A 25,103-nucleotide genomic window follows, 5' to 3' on the forward strand; every position below is an offset into this window, starting at 1 on the left:
GTAAAAATAAGACTGGATTAAAGAAATGCTGTGTGTACCTTTAAGCAAAAGAGCTGAATTGCTGCAATCCAGGTGTCAGGAAAGCAGACATTAAGGTAAAACAATTGCTCCACTTAAGGGTGATTGGTGAAGTATTAGCCTTAGATCCGATAAGAGTTAGTAAGGAAGTAGGATATGCATGCTGTGCCTCAGGTAAATTTTACAGTTTTGCTCTCTTTGTCCCTTTGTTTAGTTCCCGCCCTTTTATCTGTATAAATAAGATAGTTTGTGTCTTGCATGGTGCTCACATTATCTGGGTGTTATTAGCAGAGCGCTGTGCTAATAAAACAGAGTGGTCTGACAAACTGAGAGTCCTGAGTCTAACTTTGACAGCAGCTTGCCTGCTACACCCCAAATTCCTCATCCCGGGTCTACCCCCATGCCCTGCACCCCCTCCCACACCCTAACCTTCCTTCCCAGACCAGAGCCTGCAACCAAACCCCCTCTTGCACCCAGAACCCCAAACCCCCTCCCACACCCTCTTCTGTACCCCAACCCTCTGTCCCAGCTCAGAGCCCACACCCAGCACCCACTCCTTCCCAGAGCCCGCACCCAAACTCTCTCCCAGAGCCTGCACCCCAAACCTCCTCCTGCACTCAAACTCCCTCTCAGAGCCCACATCTCTCCTGTACCCCAAACCCCTGCCCAGAGCCCACACCCAGCATCCAACCCCCCTCCCAGAGCCCGCATCCCTCCTGCACCCAAACTCCCTCCCAGAGCCTTATGCAGGTGTGGGGCGGGGTGGGACTTGGACCCATTCTGGGCACCACCAAAAATTATACAAACCTGCCGCCCCTGCTGGAGAGGGCTTTTAAGGTTGGCAGGGGCCCCCTGTTAAAATCCCACCATCAAATCCAAGAGATAATTGGGATGTTTTTCTTGACTGCCCCTGAACTTCAGTCCCCATCTGACTACTGAGAAATCCTCTCTGACAAAAAATGTATTATCCATTAAAATTATATCTGAAGAGCATTGCCTAAGGAAAACACCAACTTGCACCAGGTGAAAATGTGTGGTATTATTCATAAAAGGTCTGCACTACGTTCATCATAAGGATAGGTACATTAGTTCTTTAAAACTGTAGCAGGAAGTTGCCAAGAGGAAGAATGAAAAAAGAAGTTCTACATTGAAGCAAAGACAAGGTAGATTTAGGAATAATACTGTTTTTCCTACTCTAATTAACTTTCTTGTTCAGTGCTAGAACACAGTGACTCGTGTTATTCTTTTTCATTGTGAAAACGTGTTATCATAAGTTGCCTTATTTTGTACCAGCAATAGAACTAGGCAAAAAACTAGGAAAATATTTTGAAAAACCAATTCAAATTTGTTTGTGAAAAATGTTTATTGAAATTTCAAACTTTTGAAAAATGTTAACAAAAAGAAAAGTCAATACCAAAGTTCAGCCTTCAATAAAATGTTCAGTTTGATAAGCCCACGGAATGACTTCAGTGGATGGAGTAAGTTACCTGATTCAGACCTGCCATAAAGCTTAACATAGAGCATAGCAAAGTGCAGTTCAGTTCATTAATTCATGTAACTGGTAGTGCAGACTATATATAGCAGGGGTCTCAAACTCAAATGACCCCGAGGGCCGCATGAGGACTAGTGCATTGGCCCGAGGGCTGCATCACTGACACGCACCCTTGCTGCCCCTGGCCCCACCCCCAATCCACCCCTTCCATGAGGCCCCGCCCCTGCCCTGTCTCTTCTCCACCTCCTCCCCTAAGCGCGCGACTCCCCGCTCCTCCCCCCTCCCTCCTGGAAAGTGCTAAGCGCCACCAACAGCTGTTTGGCGGCTTGGCGGCGGGAAGCGCCTGGAGGTAGGCAGAAAAAAAAATGAAGAGTAATATAGTAGTATAGTATTAAAATATAGTATGCTATTAAAAGTCAATTTATTAACTTTTTTATTAACTTCTTTAATTGTAATGTGAAACGTCAGTGCTAATTTTGACAGTCATTTCATTTTTGGCCACTTAGCTGGCAGCGTTTTGCATCAACCAGAGCATCAATATTAGGTTTGATATCCTGAGACGAAACCAATCTCAGTGTTGCTTGCAAATGTTCATCAGTGAGCCTTGACCTTAACACAGATTTGTTAATCTTCATGGAAGAGAAAAACTGTTCACATATATATGTACTTCCAAACATTGCCATTATCCTTGCAGAAGCAGAGAATAACATGGGAAATCTTTCTTGTGAAAGAAACCTGTAGAATTCTGGAATTCCAACATCTGTATACTTCTGCTTCAAAATCGTGTCACACTGAAGCTCCACTAACTCCATCTGCATTTCCTCTGCAACATTGTCAATTTCAACAGCAAATGGTGTGGAAAAAAGTTGAAAATGTGGTTCAAGTGCCTTGAAATCTTTAAACCGCACATCAAACTGTTTGTGTAAATTAGAAATGATCTCTGCATATTCTTTCAAGGATTTGGGTTCAACTTTTCCTAAGGAATTCAGAGTTGAGAAATGGACCAAATTGCCAGCAGCCAGCTGTTTCCCCCATAAAGTAAGCTTGACTTTGAATGACTTAATACTGTCATACATCTGTGTTATCACCTGTTTTCTACCCTGAAGTTTCAAGTTCAGTGCATTCAGGTGATCAGTTACATCTGTTAGAAAAGCAAGGTTGCAGATAAAAGTGGAATCAGCAAGCTGTGGAACCTCCTTGTTTTTCATTTTCATGAAGGAATCAATCTCCTCTTTAAGTGCAAAAAAACGCTTCAAAACATTTCCACGACTCAGCCATCTAACTTGAGTGTGATACAGAAGTTCCCCATATTCACTGTCCATACTTGCTAGAAAATAAGTGAACTGTCTGTGATTCAGCCCTCGTGCACGTATAAAATTAACAGTTTTAACAACTACATCCATAACTTCTTTCATTTGTAGACTTTTACTACACAGGGCTTCTTGGTGCAAAATACAATGTATACTGGTGAAGCTAATTCCTGGTATATTGAGGCTGTTCAGTTTGGTCTTCAATAATCCAACCACACCAATGTTTTCAGAGCACATTGATGGCGCACCATCCGTAGCCAAAGATACGAGTTTGTTCCATGGCAGCGCAGCTTTTTCAATGCACTCTTCCAATCCTTGAAATATGTCACGTCCCGTTGTGGTACCCTTCAGTGGCATTAAGTCTAGCAATTCTTCAGTTATATTCAAATTGCAGTCCACACCTCTAATGAACACTGCACACTGTGCGGTATCTGATACATCTGTACTCTCATCAAGAGCAATTGAAAATACTTCAAAGTCTTTTGCCATTTGAATCAATTGTTTTTGCACATTATCAGCTAAATCCGTTATCCTGCAGGCAACTGTATTTGCAGACAAGCTTATGCCTTCAAAAACTTTCTTCCTATCAGGACATAAAATTTCACTGGCCTTCATAAGACATTCTTTTATGAATAAGCCTTCTGTAAAAGGTCGCGATGATTTAGCTATCATTTCGCTTATCACAAAACTTGCTCTTACTGAATCTTCGCTAGACTTGTTAATCCCTGAAAATAAATTTCTTTGCTTGGCAAATGCTGCTTTAAGTTGCTGAACTTTTTCCTCTCGGATTTTTCCGGTGAATGCATCATATTTTTCATGGTGCATCGTGTCATAGTGCCGACGCACGTTATACTCCTTGGGAACAGCAATCGTTTGCTGACAAATAAGGCATTGAATTTTATCTTTTACCTCTGTGAAAAAATATAAATTCTCCCATTTGTCTTGGAAAACTCTCTTTTCTTCCATGAGTGTTCTTTTTTTTGACTAAGTCATTTCCAAGCAGTTTTAATAAATATATACACTCAGTAATGCACCTCACTCAAAGGACAAAACACGCACTTAGATTTACTGCCTAAGGCTCTGGGAGGGAGTTTGGGTGGGGGAGGGGGTCTGGAGTACAGGCCCTGGGCTGGAGTTTGGGTGGGGGAGGGGGTCTGGAGTGCAGGCTCTGTGCTCGGTGCAGGCTCCAGGCTGCGGCAGGGGGTGGGGGTGCAGGCTTTGGGACGGAGTTTGGGGATAGGAGGGGGTGCAGGGGTGAGGGCTGTGGGGCTGAGGGTGAGGGGTTTGAGGCATTGGAGAGGCTCGGGGCATTGGAGAGTCTCAGGACTAGGGCAGAAGGGCAGGGGAAGGGCAGCCTGCCCTGGCCCTAGTGCAGGGGGGCGCTAGGACCCTGCGGCAGCAGGTGATGCCGGAAGCCGGCATAGTGGAGGAGTGGAGTCAGCGTGAGCTCCCGGGCAGGCTCCCGGGCAGTGAGGGGGCAGCAAGTGGGGGCCGGGAGACACTGGGGGGAGGCGCGTGGGGGCGGCAGGTGGGGCCAGGGGAGAGACCCGGCCCCAAACATTGGGGAGCAGCGCGCGGGGAGCTTAGGCACAGAAAATAACTCGGGGAGGGGGGCGGGGGTGAGTGGAGTTTGGCGGCGACAGGAAGTAACTGGGGGAGCTCTGCGGGCCGCAGGGAAGAGCTCCGAGGGCCGCATGCGGCCCGCGGGCCGCATGTTTGAGACCCCTGATATATAGTCTTTGCCTTCACTCAGAAAAGAGATTAAGAATAATTACATTCTTTAAAAGTCTGATAAGCATTCCATTCCACATATGTAATATATGAATGGAATTGCTTTTACCAAAGAGGTGCCAAGGCTCAGAGAAGGCATGGAAGCCTGTTTTAAGGACCTTATATATACAAATAGAGCATTGTGACTGTGGTATCTATAAGAAAGAATAGCTAAGAGATCAATTAAAAGTTTGAATTTTAAAAAGGAACTTTCTCTACAATATGTTATCGTTAATGTCTGAGCTGACAAGTGGTGTAAAAATCACAGATACCTGAGTGGAATAAGTGCGAGTCACCTAGCAAGAAAGCAGTGGGTAACAGCATGGTGCAAGAAGCAAAGAAATAATTCCCATGGAAAAAAGGGAAGAACCATTACTAAAATACCTGAGTTACTGGGCAGAAATGTGGTAGGTGTAGAAAGAGAGGACGCATAACAGATGAAATGGAGTGGAACCAGTGGAAATGTGCAGAGAATGTAAAGAAAAGGGTATTTGTCTTAAAAAAACAAAACAAAACAAAAGGAATCAGCAAGATAACTGAAACAGGGATAATTGAAGCCTATTTCATGGGTTTGTGTATCCAAAGATGGCATGCCAAACAGGTTTGGACTGTTAGTGAAATCCTATTACATTTGAAATTAATTCAGGAACAGAGGTGACAAAAATGAACTCCCTAAAGCTGAAGGTTTAATTTCCTATGGAAATTGTATTGCAGTTCTACATTCTTTTACGATGACATATTGGAAAGGATTCACGAGGCATCCCAAGGCCACAAATTACATCTAGTTGCTTTTGCTTTATTATTTTGCTGTATAACAAAAATCATTTGGAACATAAATTTGCAACATTTTTAGCACTGTTTTATTTTATATTAGTACATAGAGTCTTTCCATATTTCCTTTTCAACTGATAGTCACAAATATAACTAACAACAGGTCATCGTGCTCCAGTACTTCAAATGTATTGTTTTATGTTGGTAAAGAATTTCACCTCCCTCCCAAGGTACCTATAGAGACAGAGTCTGCAACCTCTCTGCCCTTTTCTAGGCACCATTTTAGCTAAGTACTTAAGCATGTGCTTAATTTTAATCACTTCAATGAAGTCACTCACAAACTTTAAACTAAGCACATGCTTAAGTGCTTTGCTGAACTAGAGCCATGCCATTTGGTCACATATGGTCCAGTGAAAAAAACCTCTAGTTTCTCTTCTATCCAGAATAGAGAGTCTCATCTTTGGAAGGTTCAGCTAGAACTTGTTCCCCAATAACGGCAGCCAAATCCGATTGTGGTGTCATTGAAGCCAAATGTTAAGAACAAGAAGCACATAAGGTGGAAAAAGGGAAAGAGTTTAAAACTACAGTAATTTTAACCTATGTAACAATAACAGAGGCTTGAGAAATGAAATTGGCCAGGGAGCTAGTCCTGAAAAGATTTCACAGTAGCAGCCCTGTTAGTCTGTATACACAAAAAGGAGTACTTGTGCACCTTAGATACTAACATTTATTTGAGCATAAGCTTTCATGGGCTACAGACCACTTCATCGGATGCATGTAGTGGAAAATACAGTAGGAAGCAGCAAAGAATCCTGTGGCACCTTATAGACTAACAGACGTTTTGCAGCATGAGCTTTCGTGGGTGAATACCCACTTCTTCGGATGCAAGTGGTGGAAATTTCCTGGGGCAGGTATATATAAGCAAGCAAGAAGCAAGCTAGAGATAACGAGGTTAGATCAATCAGGGTGGATGAGGCCCTGTTCTAGCAGTTGAGGTGTGAAAACCAAGGGAGGAGAAACTGGTTCTGTAATTGGCAAGCCATTCACAGTCTTTGTTTAGTCCTGAGCTGATGGTGTCAACTGGATGCTCAGCTGAGCTCCAGTTCATCTGCAAAATTGACACCATCAGCTCAGGACTAAACAAAGACTGTGAATGGCTTGCCAATTACAGAACCAGTTTCTCCTCCCTTGGTTTTCACACCTCAACTGCTAGAACAGGGCCTCATCCACCCTGATTGATCTAACCTCGTTATCTCTAGCTTGCTTCTTGCTTGCTTATATATACCTGCCCCAGGAAATTTCCACCAGTTGCATCCGAAGAAGTGGGTATTCACCCACGAAAGCTCATGCTGCAAAACGTCTGTTAGTCTATAAGGTGCCACAGGATTCTTTGCTGCTTCTACAGAACCAGACTAACATGGCTACCCCTCTGATACAGTAGGAAGATATCTATATATACACACAAAAGAAACATGAAAGAATGGGTGTTACCATACACGCTACAAGGACAGTGATCAGTTAAGGTGAGCTATTATCAGCAGGAGAGAAAAAGAACTGCTTGGAGTGGTAATGAAAATGGCCCGTTTCCAGCAATTGACAAGGAGCTGTGAGGGGCAGGAAACAAGCATGGGGGAAGCTTTACTTTGCCTAATGACCCAGCCACGCCCAGTCTTTATTCAACCCTAATTTAACGGTGTCCAAATTGCACATTAATGCCAGTTCAGCCGTCTCTCCTCGGAGTCCTGAAAAGAGGAGCCCTTTGTGCCGGCCTGACGACCACGGGGGTTGAGCTGGTCACGTCAGCGGCCGCACGGACTCAGTCTCTGACAACGGACTGTTTTTCGTGAGCGAGGGCAGCGCGCGCGCGCCACTCTCCTCGCGCAGAAACCCCGGCTTCAGGGGGGCGGGGCTAGGAACCGCGCGGGGACAGGAGGGGGGCTGCTCTCCCAGCTCTAACGCAGCGCCCAGGCGCCTCACAGGGCAAAAGGGGCGGGGCCTAGGGAGCCCGTTCCCGGGACAACCCGGGCGGACCCCGCCTCTACTCAGCCTCTCCTCCCGGCGTCCCTCGCGCTGCCCTTCCCAGCCAAGATGGCGGCGCCCATGGTGGTGCGGGTCGGGTGCCGCCGGGCCGCGGGTCTTTGCGGGGGCCTCTCGCGGCGGATCCATCACCAGCCGCAGCGGGCTCCGGCCGCCAAGGGGCTGCTGGCGGCGCAGTGCGAGCGGGGCCTGTTCCAGGAGGTGTTCCCGGCGCAGCGCGCGGAGGAAGGGCTGCCCGCCCTGCTGGAGCCGGGCCAGCCCCCGCAGACCGTTTACTGCGGCTTCGACGCCACGGCCGACTCGCTGCACGTCGGCCACCTGCTAACCGTCATGGGCCTGCTGCACTTTCAGCGCGCGGGGCACAACGTCATCGCCCTGGTAGGCGGGGCCACCGCCCGCCTGGGCGACCCGAGCGGCCGCGCCAAGGAGCGCGAGCCGCTGTCGGAGGAGCTCGCGCGGGAGCACGCGCTGGGCCTGCGCGAGGGGCTGCGGAGGCTCTTCGACAACCACCGCCAGCTGTTCTGGCCCGCGGCGGGCGGCGCGCGCTGGGGCGAGGTGATGCTGCAGGACAACGCGTGGTGGCTGGGGCGCGAGCCGGTGGTGGGCTTCCTGTGCAGGGTCGGGGGGCGCCTGCGCATGGGCACCCTGCTCAGCAGGCAGAGCTGCCAAGCTCGGCTCCGCAGCGCCGAGGGCATGAGCCTGGCCGAGTTCCTCTACCCGGCCCTGCAGGCCTACGACTTCCTGCACCTGCACCGACACCACGGCTGTCGCATCCAGCTCGGGGGAGCCGACCAGATGGGCAACATCATGTCCGGATATGAACTTGTCACTAAGTACGGGCAGTAGGACAAGGGGGCGGCCGGGCTGCACCAGTGGGCTCTGGCTTAATCTCTCATAGGGATGGGCAGCCCCTGAGAGATGCTTCATCTCATCAGGATTGGCAACCCCTGAGGTGCCAGCGAAAGCTGCACCATGATGGCCACCAGCTTCATCTCTCATAGGGATGGCTGGCTGAGAGATGCTGGCACAGCCTGCCAGGTGCCATCATGGGCTATACCATGTGTCCAACCACTTCGTCTCATTGGGCTGGGCAGCCCTTGATAGATGCCAGCATGAGCTGCATCACCATGGTCTCCGACTTCATCTCTCACAGAGATGGGCAGCCTCAGAGAGACCACGTGTCCCAAATTGCCAGGAGCAGCAGAAGCATGGCTGACTGCTTTCTCTTATAGGGCTGGGCACTGGAAGCCCCTGAGAGATGATGGTTCCAACCTGCTAGATGTCATCTTTTGCTGAGTGGCCTGAGGCACCTAGCAGGTTGGAACCTGTTGGTTCTACACTGGGCGGGGGGAATTGATCTAAGATCAGCTACATGAATAGCGTAGCTGAAGTTGCTTAAGTCGAAGTATCTTAGTTCGACTTATCTGGCCATCCTCACGGCGGCAAGTTGACTGCCGCGGTGCCCCCGTCGACTCCGCTTACTCCTCCTACCGAGGTGGAGTACAGGCATCGATTTGGGGATTGATTTATCTTGTCTAGACAGAACATGATAAACTGATCCCCAATAGATTGATTACTACCTGCTAATCCGTGGGTAGTGTAGACATGTCCTAAAAGCAAGGAGGTGGCTATCCCAAGTTCAAGCCTCTTGCTTCACACATGCTAATCCACAAGTGTGACAGTGATGAGGGTGATATTAAAGTACTGGAGGGGTCAAACTTTTTCCTTTGTTTCTCAAGTAATGGAAGGAACTCAGGATGGCCAAGTTCAAGTATTCAAAAATAATGAGTCAGGCCTCAAATAGTTTATATTGGCTTAAAAAAAAACCAGCGGGTATTATTTGTCTTCTGATTTTTCAGCCTTTAGGAACACAAGGATCATGCTTTCAAGCTTTTCCTTGTAGCCAGGAGGGCTAGACATTTTTATTTTTTAAATGAAAGCTGAGAGTCTCACACTCATTTGACTCCAGCATCTGGGGCTTTAAATAAAATATCAGATATGAAACTTGATAAAATTGTAAGGAGTGGTAATGCTAAAGTGGTCAATATTTTCCAAAATTTCAACAAGTTTTCCACCAAATGAAAAATGACCCTTTTTTTAACAGGGCTTTGGAGCTGTACTCCGGCTCCGCTCCAGCTCCAGGCAAAAACCTTCAGCTCCATTGCTCCGGAGCTGCTCTGCACTCCAGCTCTGGGCTCCGCTCCAAAGCCCTGTTTTTTAACATCTCTAGTATATAAGTAGACACAGTTCTTGGGTGCCTGGGTGATAGTACAATCCTGCATTGTCAGGTTGCCTGAGGTATAGCAACTTTGAGGGAGCAGCATTGAAATGCTTGCTCAGACTTTTTTTTATTATTATTAAAGTTACAATCCATAATAAAAGACCAGGGGACACTTACGTTCAGTAATTGCAGTCTGCATCATGGCAACAACTAGCCTGTTAAGAAAAGATGCTTCTAAACATTTCTGACTCTCTCCAAGGTATAAGACTGTTTGTGAGATTTATAGCAGCATCCACTGCAATAGATAAGTGGAAGTAGAGGAGAAAAGGCTGCTGAAAAATGCTTTTAAGGAACAACTGCAGATACCAATGGTGGTGGGGTGTTGCTGCTGTACTAATAAGTGAAATACAAACAGAGTGCTAGGTCTAGCCTGTCTTGGTAGTTGAAATGGAAATTAAGCACTTCTCAGAAAGCTAGACAACATTCAAAGTTATTATGCAAGTTATGTTGAACATAGAATAACATCTACAAGACATTATACATGAAAATTGACATTCGGCGCATCCTAATACAGTATTATGAACCAGATGCTTTAGAAGAACCTTCCAAAAACCCTGTTATGAATAACCTGCCAACAGACAAAGTTTTTTCCGAACCTTTTATTAGCTGCTAGTTGTTATATACTCTGAAACTTGAGGTTTATATATCACTTCTAATTTTTTAAAAACCTAAGTGGATAGTCTCATTATTACATATAAAATTGTAGCTTATTTTGTATCCCACCAATATTGTTGCCTCAAACATTTAGTGGCAATGAGTTCACAAGACACATTTTAAAAAAATGTATTTTAGTATAATCTAATTACTTTGTGAAAGGCTTAGAAGCAGCTCAGAAGAACCAGTAGTTCCAGGTACAAGTTACATTTAAGCTTACCAAGCAATGTGATCTTAATGCATTGTGGTTTTTTCCCCACAGAGTGACAGGAGAAGATGTGTTTGGAATCACTGTGCCTCTTATTACCAGTACCACTGGAGATAAATTGGGAAAGTCTGCTGGTAATGCAGTTTGGCTAAACAGAGATAAGACCTCTCCATTTGAGCTGTATCAGTTTTTTGTTAGACAGCCAGATAGCACCGTTGAAAGGCAAGTAGTTCTTCTTAAACCTCACTTTTCACAAAATTTGCTCCAGAAAACTGTATATAACAGCAGCACTGAAAATGTGCCTATGTTTTATACCGATAGATACAGTGTGAGATCATGCAGTAAGATGAATTTCCACTATCATCATGCCAGTTTTTCTTTTGAAAATGAGTCTTTATTGGTTAAATAACATACATCAGATTAATAAATGTACATGACATTAGCACTTCATTTATTCACACATACCGGTAGACGCATCACAAGTTAGCATCAGAAAAGTGGCCCGTTGAGTTTTAAGTGGCATAAAAGTGTATGAGTGTGCAGTTGAGGAAATAATCTACAAAAGATATGGTTAGTCCTAACTTTGCAAATGGAAATAAAGGTTTGGAAAAAGTAGAATATCTAAAATCTGGATATTTTAAAATAAAAAGACAAATCATTTTAACACGGGGAATTAAGTTTGCATGGGAGAGAGAAAGGAAGTCTACTATACAGACCACTGTAGAGATAAAATAATTCCCTCCCTGCCCTTAGGTACCTGAAACTCTTCACTTTCCTTCCTCTTCCGGAGATTGAGCACATGATGGAGATGCATGCTAAAGAACCTGAAAAGTGGGGACCTCAAAAACGACTTGCTGCAGAAGTAACTAAGCTTGTTCATGGAAAAGAAGGTCTGGAATCTGCTAAAAGGTAAAATTTGACTAATTTATCTGTTCAATTTCAGGCTTATTTAGGAGGAGTGTTCTTCATGACCAGAGAGAAATACTGTGTGGTTAGTTCATGAATAGGGCTCCGTGTCTGTCACGGCGGTCTCAGAAGTCATGGACTTCGTGACTTCCTGCAACCCTGTGACTTCTGCAGCTGCCACATCTCGGTGGCTCCCAGCAGCGGCTGGCCCCCCAGGGTGCTTCCCACCCTCTGGCAGCTGGTGCCGCGGGCCCTCAAGACTCTTTCTCCTCTCTCTCTCTCAAGATTTATGGTATAGGCCATGACTTTTTTGTTTCTTACCCGTGACCTGCCCATGACTTTTACTAAAAATACCTGTGTTTAAATCGGAGCCTTATTCATGAACAGTTGAGTGGGGGAAGGGAGGGCAACAAAATGGTGAAAGGTACATGTCATGTAATTCTGCAGCTACTGTTATCCTTGAGTGGCATGGTTTTATGGGTTTCAGTTCAGTCTTTTTTTTTTTTAATATGTAATATACAGGAAGGTAGGCTACTATGGTAAAAAGCTGAGTTTGGGGAGAAGATCTTAAAACAGGAGAACCTTAACTTGGTTAACCATTTTTTTTTTTTTTAAGATGTACAAAAGCACTGTATTACAGCAATGTGGAGGCACTGGAGGCTATGTCTGACCAAGAATTACAGGAACTTTTCAGAGAAGCTCCATTTGCTGAATTGTTGCTTGAACCTGGAATGAGTGTACTTGACCTGTGTCGCAAAGCAAATGCCATTCCAGATGGACCTAGTGGGTATGTTCCATTTGTATTCTTTAATACCTCTTTGTTATATGAGCTACATTTGTACATTTCCAGGAATTCACTTCTAACAGAAGGTCTGCTTTGTTCAGTCCTCAGTTATATCAAAACAACTAGTAGTCATCCATCTGAGAAATCAATTAGTGAGGTGTTGATGATCTGCCTACCAATACTACAAACTCAGGTGGGAGAAAAGCATAGGTGTAGAACACACTAGATTGATTGATTGATTTATAAGTTAAGGTGAAGTAATTAGATAGGTCTCAACTGTGCTGCTAAAATATCTTCACTCTATTGATTCAAGTTGTAGAATGTTGCTCTCTGCTAAATTTCATTAAGTAACTAAATTTGGCATGCTTGTATGTTCTGGTGCACAGTAAAAAGTTCTAAAGGAATGGCACATGAATTCCAAATGCACTAAAAAGCAAAAAAGCCATAAAGAGTATTGATTGGCTAGAGCAAAATATTGAAATAAGTGAATTTATTGCCGGTGCAATGCACCAAATTAAGAGCCATGAATAATGAAGGGCAAATAAGAACAGCCATACGGGGTTGAACCAGTGGTCCATCTAGCCCCAGTATCCTGTTTTCCGACAGTGACCAATGCCAGGTGTTTCAGAGGGAATGAACAGAACAGGCAGTCAAGTGCCCCATCCCTTGTTGCCCATTCCCAGCTTCTGACAAAGGCTAGACAACCAGAGGGACACCATCCCTGCCCATCTGGCTAATAGCTATTGATGGACCTATCCTCCATGAATTTATCTAGGTTTTTCTTTTGAACCCTGTTATAGTCTTGGCCTTCACAACATCTGGCAAGGTGTTCCACAGGTTGACTGTGTATTGTATGAAGAAATACTTCCATTTGTTTGTTTTAAACGTGCTACCTATTAATTTCATTTGATCACTAGTTCTTGTGTTATGAGGAGTAAATAGCACTTCCTTATTCAGTTTTTCCATACCTGTCAATTTTATAGACCTTTATCATATTCCCCCTTAGACTGGGACTTTTCAGCTTGGAAAAGATGACTGACTAATCGCTCTTCATATGGAAGCCGTTCCATACCCCTAATAATTTGTTGCCCTTTTCTGTACCTTTTTCAATTTCAAGAGACCTTTTTGAGATGGGTCACCAGATCTGCATGCAGTATTCAAGATGTGGACATACCATAGATTTATATAGATAGCAAGACAGAAAGTATCATATTGCCTCTATCCTTTCCTAACGATTCCCAACATTCTATTAGCTTTTTTGACTGCTGCTGCACATTGAGTGGGTGTTTTCAGAGACCTTTCCTGAGTGGTAATATAAAATGATGGGGTCTAAGTTAGCTATGTATAGTTGTATATGTATGTAAAGACAGCAGTAGAGTCAGTTTCCTCCTTTACTTCACCTCTCAACAAAGACATCATATTGCCAGAGTGAGGGATTGGAGTGTCCTTTAGGAATGTGACTGATACCAGTTACAGTGTTGACCTGAAATGAACTTGAATAAGTGACCTAGAGGCAAATGGTTTCATACTCCAGTATGAACTGCCCAAGTTGTCCAGTCTCCCACACCAAAATTAATACAGTAATTTTTTTTCTAAATGGAATGTTTGATTGTTGCTAACTCTCAATCAGTTTCATCTTGCAATTACTGTTTTGTTTCAAGGTACCGAAAGATTACAGATGGTGGAGTCTCTATAAACTACATTCAAGTAACTAATCCTGAAACTGTTCTTGTTATTGGGCAACATATCCTCAAGAATGGAGTGTCACTACTTAAGATTGGAAAGAAAAACTTCTACATTATAAAATGGCTGCAGTTATGACAAAAGGAAATACCTAATTAAAATAAGACACCTTCACACTAAATTTCCCAAAGCCTTTCTTACCTTGTCCTTTCTATATTGTGCATATTGCACGTCTCACAAGAACAGCACAAGAGCGTAGTGTTTCTCATTCTTCTCACAATGTGAGATTCTACCTAATATGTGGTTCAAATAAAAGCAGCTAAATTTATGAAGATGGATAATTTTGTATTTAATTTTGACAGTGTTAATAAATCTGAGAGGTTTGCTACGTACTATGAGTCATGGAGTTAAGAATACAGTAAAGAAACTCAGAGCAAAATATTCCATCTAGTCTACCCCAGAATTCCTTTAGGTATAGAGCAATTGCCATTCCCATAATCAGTCCTCCAAAATAGAATTCTCAATGCAATAAATATGTCCCAGAAGGCAGTCTACTCATTTGCCATCAGGGTTACAAAAAACTCATTTATTCCCTGCCCCCTCTAGAAAAGACATGTTTTGTGCTCTAGTTTGAGACTTTCATGTTTTTGAATAGTAACAGAATTTGAAAGTTTAAACACTGGGCTCTCATTTCAACCAGTGCAAATCAACTTTTATCCAAAAAGGTGAGCTGTGGAGAGATGACAGTTAATGTTTCCTGAAGAGCAGAACAGTAAGTTACCGAAATGTTTAGAAGCTAAACTCATGGGGGGCTTTGGTGATTGGAGGAAGAGGTGTGAGTAAAGAATAGAATGAAATGTCATCAGATGTTGGATTTGCTTAAATGTAGTCTTGCTTTACCCCCTGCAACTCCTTCGGCCTTCTAGTCTCTTGTATAGGAGTTAGCCCACTGGAGAAATTACACAGGTTCCTACTGCTACTTTCCTGGAACACTTGTAAAGAGGATATGCATAAGAATGTAAAAATACCAATTTATGAAGGTAGTTGACCTCAAGGGCAGCCAGAAGCCCTGTATGTAATAGTGGATCTGTTCCTTCCACAACCTGGAGCTCAAGATTCTGATGAAAACCAGTGTGAGGCTGTTGAGTGTGACTCAGGGAACATGGGCTAGAATGTCTCATTCCTTGATCATCAACCTATTAGAAGTGAGAGCTACCAGAGTCCTCTTGTAGAAGAAGCAATCCTTGGCAAACTGACTTCATCCTGACAGAGCAGCCTACATAAATTGGTAAGGCGAAATGAGCTCAAGCTTGAAGACAATAGAGATCCGTTCCTGGGCAGATATGGCTTTCATCAGGCAAGTTACATAAAAGATCCAACATAAAAGCAGACTGGCTGAGCCTCACTTAAAATGTAAGCTGTCTGAAGCAAGGACTATCTTTGTGTATGTATTGTGTCTATTTATAGTACTTGAGCCTCTAGATGTTGTTGCAGTGCAAATAAGCAAGCTGTCAGAACAAGTTTTCCACAGGAGCAGACACATTTTGGACCTCCTAAATTAGACTCTTCAGATACAGACACCACACAAAAGAAAGAGCAGGTAAAATGTACTTTGGTGTGGGTGGAATTGGGTAGGCAAAAATAACAGTGCAGTAACTTGTAGGAAAACACAATTCCTGTTTGTCAAATATTTCAGCAATGTAAAGCAATTTTTTAAAAATAAGTTTTAGTACTTAAATTTCAACAAGGGATAGATTTGATGTCTGTTATAATAAAATTTTTTACATGGTTTAGGTAAGATTTATTGTTTTAGTGATAAACATTGTTTGAATTCCAATTATTCTTTTAAAAAATACCAACTGTAGTGTGGCTTTTTTTTAATAGCATGGGGTAATCTCCTGGGATTTGGTGATCTAATTTTTTTTGTGGGTGGGAGAAGGCTAACAATGCAGGAGCAGAAGTGGGTATTGCAGGACAGGAGGAGAAGTGGGATTTAAAAATAGTCCCATGCAGGGCTTTTTCTAGACACTGAAGCCAACTTCAAGCTCCCCCTACCCTGGCACATAAGAATTAGAGTTGGACTTGTTGGACAACATAGCAGTAACCAAGATATGTACATCTAGACTGCTTGGAGAACAACAAAACCTTGAAAGTAGTTATTGGCGAAATTTCTTGTGAGTATTTTTGAATGCACTCCATAATTGACAAAACTTGTTGAAAGGTTTTTGCTGTATGCTTGAGACTGCCTGTGCCCCTCCGACAAAGTGCTGCAGGTGGCCTAGCTTAGTACCTTCTTTCCCACCAAGGACCTTGTCAGATTCATCTCCTAGAGTAGCAACTATTGCATTGTTTTCTAGAAGGTCCAACAACCCAGCCTATGCTTTTGGTTCCCCATTATATGGTTATGAACTGGAGTCTTGTCTTCTGGAACCCATGCTACCTGGCAACATGGAAACGTATAGGAAGCATGCATGGTAATCTAATTGGTTCCCCACTAACGGGGAATGCTTGAGTTTAAGAAGCAGTTACTAGCAACAAGTCAGTCACCTACTTGCAGCAAAGGATAGTTACAGCGCAAAAAGTAAATTCAGTAGTATTATGAGGAAAAAATGTCAGTCTGGGTCCAAACAGGCAAAGACTAGATGGGTTTCTGCTATATGGAGCCCTCAAAGAGCACAATACATAGTGCAAGCAGCCTGGATGCAGCAATACAGAGACCCTTTTATACCCCCACTCTACCTGAACCTGATACTTAGTAGACAAATTCTAACCCAGATAGGATACATCATGATGTTCTAGCCTCTCACAGGTCATCTACCGACATTATCTATATAAAAATCTGAACTCAGTTATTGTATCAGCCAGGAGCCCCAGACATGGTCCAAGGCCCATTGTGCTAGGAACCTTTTTGTTCAATGTTTATAGTGTGTCTATGTGTATTACATAAATCAATAACACTAGGAAACCAGACATTTTAGTTCTTTTCTTTAAGATAGTCTAGACTTTGGCATTAAAATCCATGCCATCATTTCAGCTTTATAAATCGTTAATTGCCTGCACCTTACCTGTGAGGTTCCTGGAGCAGTCCTAGCCAAATCATTAATCAGACCTTTCCTACACCTAGGATTTGCCCTTGATACTACAAAGCACTCCACAGCTCACGCCATAGAGTCGATGGAAGTCTATTTTTCTTCAACTCTGTCAATGTCCACGTGCTGGTAACAAGCATAATAGCAAGGAGAGTCTGAGACCTTTACCCTACTCCATATTGCATGAAACAAAAGTTGTGCTTTGCACTCAAAAATCATTCCTACGCAAAATCAACACATCCCTTCACGCCTCAAAATGGGAGTCATACCACTATCATTTTGCCCAAAGCCACATCAGAAAGCAAATAGCACAAGACTAGAAGGCAATGATGAACTCTAAAATAGACCAATTCAGGAAATCACCTTCACTGTTTCCTTCATCTAAATTCTCATGGATTGGTGGAAAAGTCAGAATCCAGAAGTAATATAATGGAAATCCAATTTCCTTTCTGGGATTCATCTCATCCTGGCTTTATTTTTCTGTGATCAATTAATCAGATTCTGCGCTTGTGCTCTCTCTATAAAATTCATAGCTAGATAATTTAAAAAAAAAAGAAATTGTGTTCAATATAGCTTTAGAAATACTCTTTGAAAGGGCAGAAGCAACAGTAAACATGGGGGCAGGCAGGTTTTTTTGTTTGTGCGGTGCCAAGGATTATAGAACCATGGTTTGGTTGGCCTCTAGATGCTACCACAATATAAATGTTAATATAATGAGGTCTGCTATCCCAGGATGGAAGAGCCTTCAGTATCTGCACAGAGGAAGCACAGTCAAGATAAGGGAACAGGTCAGTCCTAGAAATCAGATAAGAAGTTTGTACTCGGTACAGCTACAGAAAAAAATTAGATTGCAGGGTTTGAACACAGTAACTCCTCGCTTAATGTTGTAGTTATGTACCTGAAAAATGTAACTAAGCAAAACTGTGTTAAGTGAATCCAATTTCCCCATAAGAATTAATGTAAATAGGGGAGTTAGGTTCCAGGGACTTTTTTTTCCCACCAGACAAAAGATTATTATATATAGATATATACATACATACACACAGTATAAGTTTTAAACAATTTAATACTGTACACAGCAATGATGATTGTGAAGCTTGGTTGAGATGGTGAAGTCAGGGTGGGATATTTCCCTCTAATTTTTGTCTAGACTTTAATACAGTTGAACTCGCTGCTATGGTAAAAGCCATAATTAAAAAACAGTTCTCTCTTCTCGACCCTTATATTCAATAGAGGTTTTTATAACACACTCATTGCCATTGTCTCTGAGCTCTTTCCAATATAGCTCAGTAAGGATTAAGTCATGTGACTACACTTCTGTCACGTTTGTTCTCTCATCCTCTTCTCAGAGGGAATGCCTTACTGATAAATGATGAACAAGCACTCGGCTGAGCCCTAAAGGGTTAACACATTAATGTAGTGTCACACTCTACAAGGCAGCACAAATGGAGGGAGGTGAGACTGCATGGCAGACAGAGAGACACCCTGTGTGTGAGAAAGAAATGCACATTACCCCTTTAAGTACACTGACCCCACTCTGAATACATTTCCTTTTTAAGTAGCTCAAGTTGAGATAGCAGCTGCTGCTAGCAAGCTCCCTCTGTCTTGAGCCCTGTCATGTCCCCCCACCCCCACCCTATGGAGATAGGGTAAGCGGGGGGTGGGGTAGGGGGACACCCTATTAGCCCCCCCCCCCACCTCCCCTCTACAGCAAGCAAGAGGCTCCTGGGAGCAGCTCCAAGGCAGAGGGCAGGAGCAGCACATGGCAGTGGTGGGAGGGACAGCTGAACTGCCAGCAATTGATAGCCTGCTGGGCACAGGGCTGGCCTTACCCTGAGGTGAACTGATGTGGCCGCCTCAGGTTCCAGACAGGGGGGCCACTACTAGAACCCAGAGTGTAGAAAATTGTGTCTGCTGCTGGTGCATATGTGTTCTCTCTGCTCTAGGTGCACAGAGTTGGTGGAGTGCTGTGCTGTGCTGGAGGAAGTGGGGCACAAGAGACATAATAGGCAGGCAGAAGAAAAGGTGAGAGGGAATAACAAAAAGCAGCAGGAGCTTCAGGGAGAGAGAGGAGGAGGAGCCTCTTATGTACCTCTCTAGCACCAGCTTCTCATGGAGCTTCCTGTTTCCTGCTGCTTCCCTGAACCCACTTGAGGGGGAACAGGCAGTCAACTGAAGTAGTAGAAGCCAGTTAAGCCTTTAAGACACTGATATCTTCCCTCTCTCAGGCCCTGATACCAGCCTGCTTATTTAGCCCCTTCAATTGAGTGTTGAGAGCCACTAGAGCTGGCACAGAACAGCAGTCATGAGTGAAAGTAGAAAACGCTCCTCTGGGGCAGCATTCAGAAGAAAGCAAGCAAGCAAAGGAAGTTTTCTATCTAAGCAGGAAGGAGCTCTCCTGAGATACACAGACACAAATGTTCACGATGAGCCTTTCGGCCCCAGTGAGGATGTGAGTGGTGAGGAGATGCCTGATCTTCCAGTTAGTCAGAGTGCAGGTGACCTGGCAGCTACTGCAGCATCCATATCTCCATCTCAAATGGATGTAACCATGTGCATTCCTGAAGAAAAGTGTAGATCAGAGATGAGTGTGGTGGAGGTGCAAGAAACAGCTGCTGCTGCGTTTAGTTCCTTAAGTCTTGATGTTCCAGGACTGTGGACCCACTTGAGCAGTAGCCTAAGGGACTTCCTTATACTGCATAAGCCACAGCAAGTGAAAAACTTCAAATTCCCCAAAGACAATGAAAATAGACGTTTCCATCCAGCACATTACTGGCGTGAAATCCCCAATGGTGACAAAGTGGAGAAACCATGGCTTATGTACTCAAAAACCCAGAATGCTGCATATTGTTTTTGTTGCAAACTCTTCCAGTCTAATGTTCCAGCCACATTGGGTTTTACAGGAACAAAGGACTGGAAAAATCTGGCTAGAAATCTGGCATGCCCTGAGAAGGCAGCAAATCACCAAAGAGCATTACATAGATGGAAAGAGCTTGAGATGAGACTAAGATTAAAGGCCACCATAGATGATCAGCATCAAGAGAAGATTGCATCAGAGTCTCTTTACTGGCAAAATGTTCTGAAAAGGCTCATTGCCATTGTGAGAATGCTTGCTACCCAAAACCTAGCACTGCGTGACACTTCAGATCAGCTACATGTGCCAAACAATGGAAACGTCCTTAAAATTGTGGAGCTGATGGCTGAGTTTGATGCTGTACTCCAGGAGCATCTAAGAAGAGTCACCACCCAAGAAATATACACACACAACAATTCAAAATGAGATCATACAGTTACTGGCAACAAAAGTCAAACAGAAAATGGGAGGGATCAGCAAAGAAACCTACCTTATTGAGGTCAGAGGGTGTAGGGAAGCAGTGAGAAAGGCAAAGAGCCGGGTGGAGATGGACCTAGCGAAGGGGATTAAAACCAATAGCAAAAGGTTTTTTAGCCATATAAATAGGAAGAAAACCAAGAAGGAAGAAGTGGGACCGCTTAAAACTTTAAACGGAGTGGAGATTAGGGATAATCTTGGAATGGCACAATATCTGAACAAATATTTTGCCTCGGTCTTTAATGAGGCTAATGAAGGGCTAAGGAATAGTGGTAGGGGGACTGATGGGAATGAAGATATGGGGGTAGACATTACGGTATCTGAGGTGGAAGCCAAACTTGAACAGCTAAACGGAAGTAAATCGGTGGGCCCGGATAATCTTCATCCTAGAATATTAAGGGAATTGGCGAGTGAAATTGCAAGCCCGTTAACGATGATTTTTAATAAATCTCTAAACTCGGAGGTTGTACCGTTTGACTGGAGAATAGCTAATATAGTTCCTATATTCAAGAAGGGGAAAAAAAGTGACCCGGGTATCTACAGGCCTGTTAGTTTAACATCTGTAGTATGCAAAGTCATGGAAAAATTTTTAAAGGAGAGAGTGGTTACGGACCTTGAGGCCGATGGCAACTGGGACAAATTACAGCATGGTTTTACGAAAGGTAGATCGTGCCAAACCAACCTGATCTCCTTCTTTGAGAAAGTAACAGATTTTTTAGACAAGGGAAATGCGGTGGATCTAATATATCTTGATTTCAGTAAGGCGTTTGATACGGTACCGCATGAGGAATTACTGGTAAAATTGGAAAAGATGGGGATCGAAATGAAAATCCAGAGGTGGATAAGGAGCTGGTTAAAGGGGAGATTGCAGAGGGTCGTATTGAAGGGTGAACTGTCGGGTTGGAGGGGGGTTACCAGTGGAGTTCCTCAAGGTTCGGTTTTGGGTCCGATCTTATTTAATCTATTTATCGCTGACCTCGGAACCAAAAGTAGGAGTGGGCTGATAAAGTTTGCGGATGACACAAAGTTGGGAGGTATTGCCAATTCGGAAAAGGATCGGGATATCCTTCAGGGAGATTTGGATGACCTTGTAAACTGGAGTATTAGTAACAGAATGAAATTCAATAGTGAGAAGTGTAAGGTTATGCATTTAGGGATGACTAACAAGAACTTTAGTTATAAGCTGGGGACGCACCAGTTGGAAGTAACGGAGGAGGAGAAGGACCTAGGAGTCCTGGTTGATCGTAGGATGACTATGAGTAGGCAATGTGATGTGGCCGTTAAAAAAGCTAATGCGGTCTTGGGATGCATTAGGCGAGGTATTTCTAGTAGAGATAAGGAGGTGCTAGTCCCGTTATATAAGGCGTTGGTGAGACCTCATTTGGAGTATTGTGTGCAGTTTTGGTCTCCCATGTTTAAGAAGGATGAACTCAAACTGGAACGGGTACAAAGAAGGGCCACTAGAATGATCCGAGGAATGGAAAGCCTGTCGTATGAAAGGAGACTTGAGGAGCTCGGTTTGTTTTCCTTAACCAAAAGAAGGATAAGAGGAGATATGATTGCTCTCTTTAAATATATCAGAGGGATAAATACCAGGGAAGGAGAGGAATTATTTCAGCTCAGTGCTAATGTGGACACGAGGACAAACGGATACAAATTGTCAGTCAGGAAATTTAGGCTTGAAATTAGACGAAGGTTTCTAACCATCAGAGGAGTGCAATTCTGGAACAGCCTACCGATGGATACAGTGGGGGCGAAGGACCTCCATGACTTTAAGATTAAGCTGGATAAGTTTATGGAGGAGATGGTATGATAGGATAACGGGCTTAGTCAATAGGTCAATTAAGTGCCACACTGGTAATTAGTACAATGGGTCAATGATAGGATATTGTTAGCCTTTTTCTAGAGGGTATAGCTGGAGAGTCTTGCCCGCATGCTCGGGGTTCAGCTGACCGCCATATTTGGGGTCGGGAAGGAATTTTCCTCCAGGGTAGATTGGCAGTGGCCCTGGAGGTTTTTCGCCTTCCTCCGAAGCATGGGGCAGGGGTCGCTTGCTTAAGGAGTGGGTGGATCGGCTTATGTGGCCTGCATCTTGCAGGAGGTCAGACTAGATGATCATAATGGTCCCTTCTGATCTTGAATTCTATGATTCAGAAGATTGTGGCAGACCTGAGGTCAGCAAGATATTACTCTGTTATGCTGGATATTACTCTGTTACATCTGACATCAGCCATACGGAACAAATGACTTTAATGGTGCGTTTTGTAACAACAACAGAACCTAGTGAAAATGTCCCTGCAATGGTGACTGTCAGAGAGCATTTTCTAGAATTTATTGACAATGATTCTACAGGAGCTGGTATGACAAATGTGCTTCTTAAAAAGCTGGAAGATACGGGAATTGCGATAGCTGACATGACAGGTCAGGGCTACAATAATGGTGCCAACATGAGAGGAAAGAAGAGAGGAGTGTAGACACGGATCTGAAGGTTAAATCCTCAAGCTTTTTTTGTCCTATGCAGCTCTCATTCACTGAACTTGCTAGTCAGTGATGCAGCATCAGCTTCTAATGAGGCTGCTGAATTTTTTAATGTAATTCAAAGCATCTATGTATTTTTCTCTGCATCAACTCATCGATGGCAAATTTTGAAGCAACATCTGGGAACATCCTCTCTGACACTGAAACCACTGAATGCCACACAAGTGGAAGCAATAAAGCCTATCAAATACCAAATTGGGAAGATAGATGATGCCATAGTTGCCATTATGGAGGACAATGCTATGACAGGAACTGTTTGTGGGAGAACGGTGGCAGAGGGAAAGGGAATCACCAGAAACATACATAACTTCAAATTTCTGTGTGGCTTAGTGTTGTGGCATGACATACTGTTTGAAATAAATGTTGTAAGCCAGAGACTCCAAGGTGTTGACTTTGATATATCTGGAGCAATGGAACAACTGGACAAAGCAAAGTCATACCTAGAGTCTTACCGGTCAGATGAGGGATTTCAAAACATTCTGAAGAGTGCACAGAAGTTGGCAGAGAAACTTCACACTGAAGCTATTTTCCCACCCATTCAAGAATACAAGAGTCACCTAAGAAGACATTTTGATTACGAGGCACGGGATAATCCCATAAGAGACCCCAAACAACAATTCAAAGTTGAATTCTTTAACTAGGTGCTAGATTGTGCAATACAGTCAGTTGAAGAATGTTTCATGCAGCCCAAGGAACACAGCAGTATATTTGGGATGTTGTATGATATTCCAAAACTCCTCAATATACCTGAAGACCACCTACAACAGCAATGCAGGGCACTAGAGACAATGTTGACACATGACGACATGCACAATATTGGTGCAAGTGATTTAGGTGATGAACTGAAAGCCTTTCAAGATACATTTCAGCAGGATCAACTCCAAAGGCTGTTCTGGCATATATGTGCACAAATAAGATAACCAACCTCTTTCCAAATGCTTTTGTTGTTCTACGCATATTTATAACTTCCTGTAACAGTTGCCAGTGGAGAACGCAGCTTCCCCAAGCTGAAGTTAATAAAAACACAGCTATGCTCCACAATGACACAGGAGAGGCTGGTCGGCCTTGCAACCATCTCAATAGAGCATGAGCTGGCCCAGACTGTGGACCTTCAGGAAGCACTTCAAATCTTTGCAACCAAGGCGGCACAGAAAGCAACACTTTGGCATTTTTAATCTGTTTGAATAATCAGTGTTTACTATGCAGACAAGAAAAGAGACATTTGCTATTCAGGCATTTGAAAGTTAAGTGTTACTTAAAATTTTTGAACAAGACATTTTAAGTTGTTAGTTCTCCTTTATTGGGGTAGGTAGCAGAGCAGTACCATGAAAGGAGTAGAATAGGAAGAAGGCAGAATTGAGACCTTTGTAAGTTTTGGCCCAAGCGAGGGGACATGGGGGCGTCGTTTGAGCTCCCTGCCTCAGGTGCCAAAATGTTGTAGGGTGGCCCTGGCTGGGCGGCTGCCACACAGGGAACTTAGGGGAGTGAGGAGCTGCTAGGGGGGCTGTCGGTCCACCCTGATTCCAAGCCCCCACCAGCTAGCTCCAACAGGCTGTTCTTCCTGCAAGCAGTGGACAAAGCAGGTGGCTGCCAAACAACATAAGGGAGCACTGTGCAACTTTAAACAAGCATGTTCTCTAATTGATCAGCAAAGAAACAACATTAACCTGCACAACTTTAAGTAAGGAGTTACTGTAATTCCTTCAGTTTTGTGGGAGAGAATGTGTCTTCTGGTGGCTGGGTCAGGTTCCTTTGCCTAAGACTAGAGAGTGATGTTTTTTGCTGAACCTTCAGTTATCAGTTTCCCTCTAATTTTTGTCTAGACTTTAATACAGTTGAACTCACTTGCTGCTATGGTAAGAGCCATAATTAAAAAACAGTTCTCTCTTCTCGACCCTTATATTCAATATAGGTTTTTATAACACTCATTGCCATTGTCTCTGAGCTCTTTCCAATATAGCTCAGTAAGGATTAAGTCATGTGACTACACTTCTGTCACATGTTTGTTCTCTCATCCTCTTCTCAGAGGCAGATGTGTGTGTAGAAGAGTAGTTTAGTTTAGTAGTGGATGTCTTTTTATATATAAATGTACCTGTTGTGCGTTTATATTAGAGAAGGCAAGGTCAAAGAAATGCACCTTGCACTTGGAGCAGAAAGTGATGTTTGTTCCTGGGCAAGTTCATTCTACAGTCTCACATCGCCCCTGGAGAAAGCTGTATCTTGCACAGACG

The 25,103-nt window shown here is 43.7% G+C and overlaps 1 protein-coding gene across 1 annotated transcript; it reads left to right on the forward strand.

Annotated features, from left to right (window-relative positions):
• The first annotated feature begins 7,386 nt into the window (after nt 1–7,386).
• YARS2 (tyrosyl-tRNA synthetase 2) lies at nt 7,387–14,246 on the forward strand. The gene is made up of 5 exons (XM_044998907.1): nt 7,387–8,231; nt 10,596–10,763; nt 11,295–11,450; nt 12,064–12,234; nt 13,893–14,246. The coding sequence occupies exons 1-5, from the start codon at nt 7,450–7,452 to the stop codon at nt 14,050–14,052; spliced, it is 1,437 nt and encodes a 478-aa protein (XP_044854842.1). The 5' UTR covers nt 7,387–7,449; the 3' UTR covers nt 14,053–14,246.
• Nucleotides 14,247–25,103: the final 10,857 nt, after the last annotated feature.

The sequence above is a fragment of the Mauremys mutica genome, chromosome 1 (assembly GCF_020497125.1).
Source record: "Mauremys mutica isolate MM-2020 ecotype Southern chromosome 1, ASM2049712v1, whole genome shotgun sequence".
Taxonomy (NCBI): domain Eukaryota; kingdom Metazoa; phylum Chordata; order Testudines; family Geoemydidae; genus Mauremys; species Mauremys mutica.